Below are 1,698 nucleotides of genomic sequence, written 5' to 3'. Positions count from 1 at the left end.
TGAATATTATTACTATTATTATTATTAGTATCATTATTATACAGGATTTATAGAGCGCCAACAGTGTGCGCAGCGCTTTACAATATAAGGAAGACATTACAGTCACAATACAAGACAAGACAAGATGGTAAGGAGGGCCCCGCCCCTGAGGGCTTACATTCTAAAAGGGAGAATAAACTTGGTGCTTAAGCCGTAAATCATGGCAACTGTTAGAAAGGCAAAATATACTCAGATAAAGCAAAATAGTTATATGATAAATCTCTACAAGAATTCACAAAATTATTATTATTTTTTTTTTTTTGCAGCATTTTTTTTAATACTAGTATAATATTTACACGAACATATACCCCTCCTCTCCTATCCGTACAATGCAATTATTTGCAGATTCAGAAAATAAAAATTTTACATTTCATTTAATTGTAATTTAAATGCATTTTTATAACAATTTGGCATATTTTGTGACTTATCTATATACCTATATATTGAAGGTATTACAGACACAACGTGAAAATTATCTATCTATCTATCTGTCTATCTCAATCTATATGTGTTGATATAATAATTACAATTATTAATATTTATAAATGTATTTTTGCAAAAGTATTTATCTTATTTATTATTTATCTTATTTATTATTTATCTATCTATCTGCCTGCATTGCCTATCAGTCTATTTGTCCGTGTAATTATTTTACATATTTTAAATGAAATATAAAAATAATAATATCATTTTTTAGTAGGAACAATGGATGGCTATTTAAATAATTGTACAGTGGGAAATGAATTTCACCTCCTCTCCTTTGTCATGTCCGGACATTCTCAGCTTGTGATCTTCACAGTTATATTTTTGATGTATTCATTGACTGTATTGGGGAATGTTATTATCATTAGTCTCATATGTCTGATATCTCACCTTCACACCCCCATGTATTTTTTCCTGTGTAATCTCTCCGTCCAGGACATCATTTATGTCTCAGACACTCTTCCTAAATTTTTAGCCATCACACAATCCGGTGATGACACAATCACTTTCCCGGCATGCTTCACCCAGCTGTTTATTTTTGTATTTTGTATTGGAACAGAATTCTTTCTATTAACATCCATGGCTTATGACCGATATATCGCCATTTGCGTTCCTCTACATTACGCGGTTGTAATGAAAAAAATCGTTTGCATTCTGCTGGCTGCCGCTTCTTGGTTTGTGGGGTTCTTGAACGCTCTGACGCAGTCTCTCATATTGTCGCGCGCGGAATTCTGCCATTCCCACAATATTAATCATTTTTATTGCGATTTGAAGATCATGATAAAACTGGCCAGCAGTGACACCTCAATCATCCAAAAGTATCTCTTAGCCATTATTGTTGTTTTGGGGTTTTTACCTTTTGTCTTGATTTTGACTTCCTACATCTGCATCATCTCCACCATCGCAAAGATACGGAGCTCAGAAGGAAGAGTCAAAGCTTTCTCCTGCTGCTCCTCCCATGTCACCACTGTGATATTGTTTTATGGCGGAGTGCTTGGCACCTATACAGTCCTCGAGTCGGAACATTCTCAGGAACAGGAGAAATTGCTCGCCTTACTATACACAGCTCTGGTCCCATTTTTAAACCCCCTGGTCTACACCTTAAGAAACAAAGAGGTGTTGAGAGCAATGATGCACGTGAAGGAAAAATATTTGAGGTTCTGGATCTTAACTTGA

General features: G+C 34.9%; 1 protein-coding gene across 1 annotated transcript; it reads left to right on the top strand.

Annotated features, from left to right (window-relative positions):
* Positions 1 to 804: 804 nt before the first annotated feature.
* On the top strand, positions 805 to 1,698 carry LOC108793433 (olfactory receptor 5V1-like). Its single transcript, XM_018564380.1, has one exon. It carries the CDS (start codon positions 805 to 807, stop codon positions 1,696 to 1,698), a length of 894 nt encoding a protein of 297 aa, XP_018419882.1.

This window comes from Nanorana parkeri, unplaced genomic scaffold (assembly GCF_000935625.1).
Source record: "Nanorana parkeri isolate BGI_ZX_2015 unplaced genomic scaffold, ASM93562v1 scaffold748, whole genome shotgun sequence".
Classification (NCBI taxonomy): Eukaryota; Metazoa; Chordata; class Amphibia; order Anura; family Dicroglossidae; genus Nanorana; species Nanorana parkeri.
This window is presented reverse-complemented; position numbering and strand designations above follow the sequence as displayed.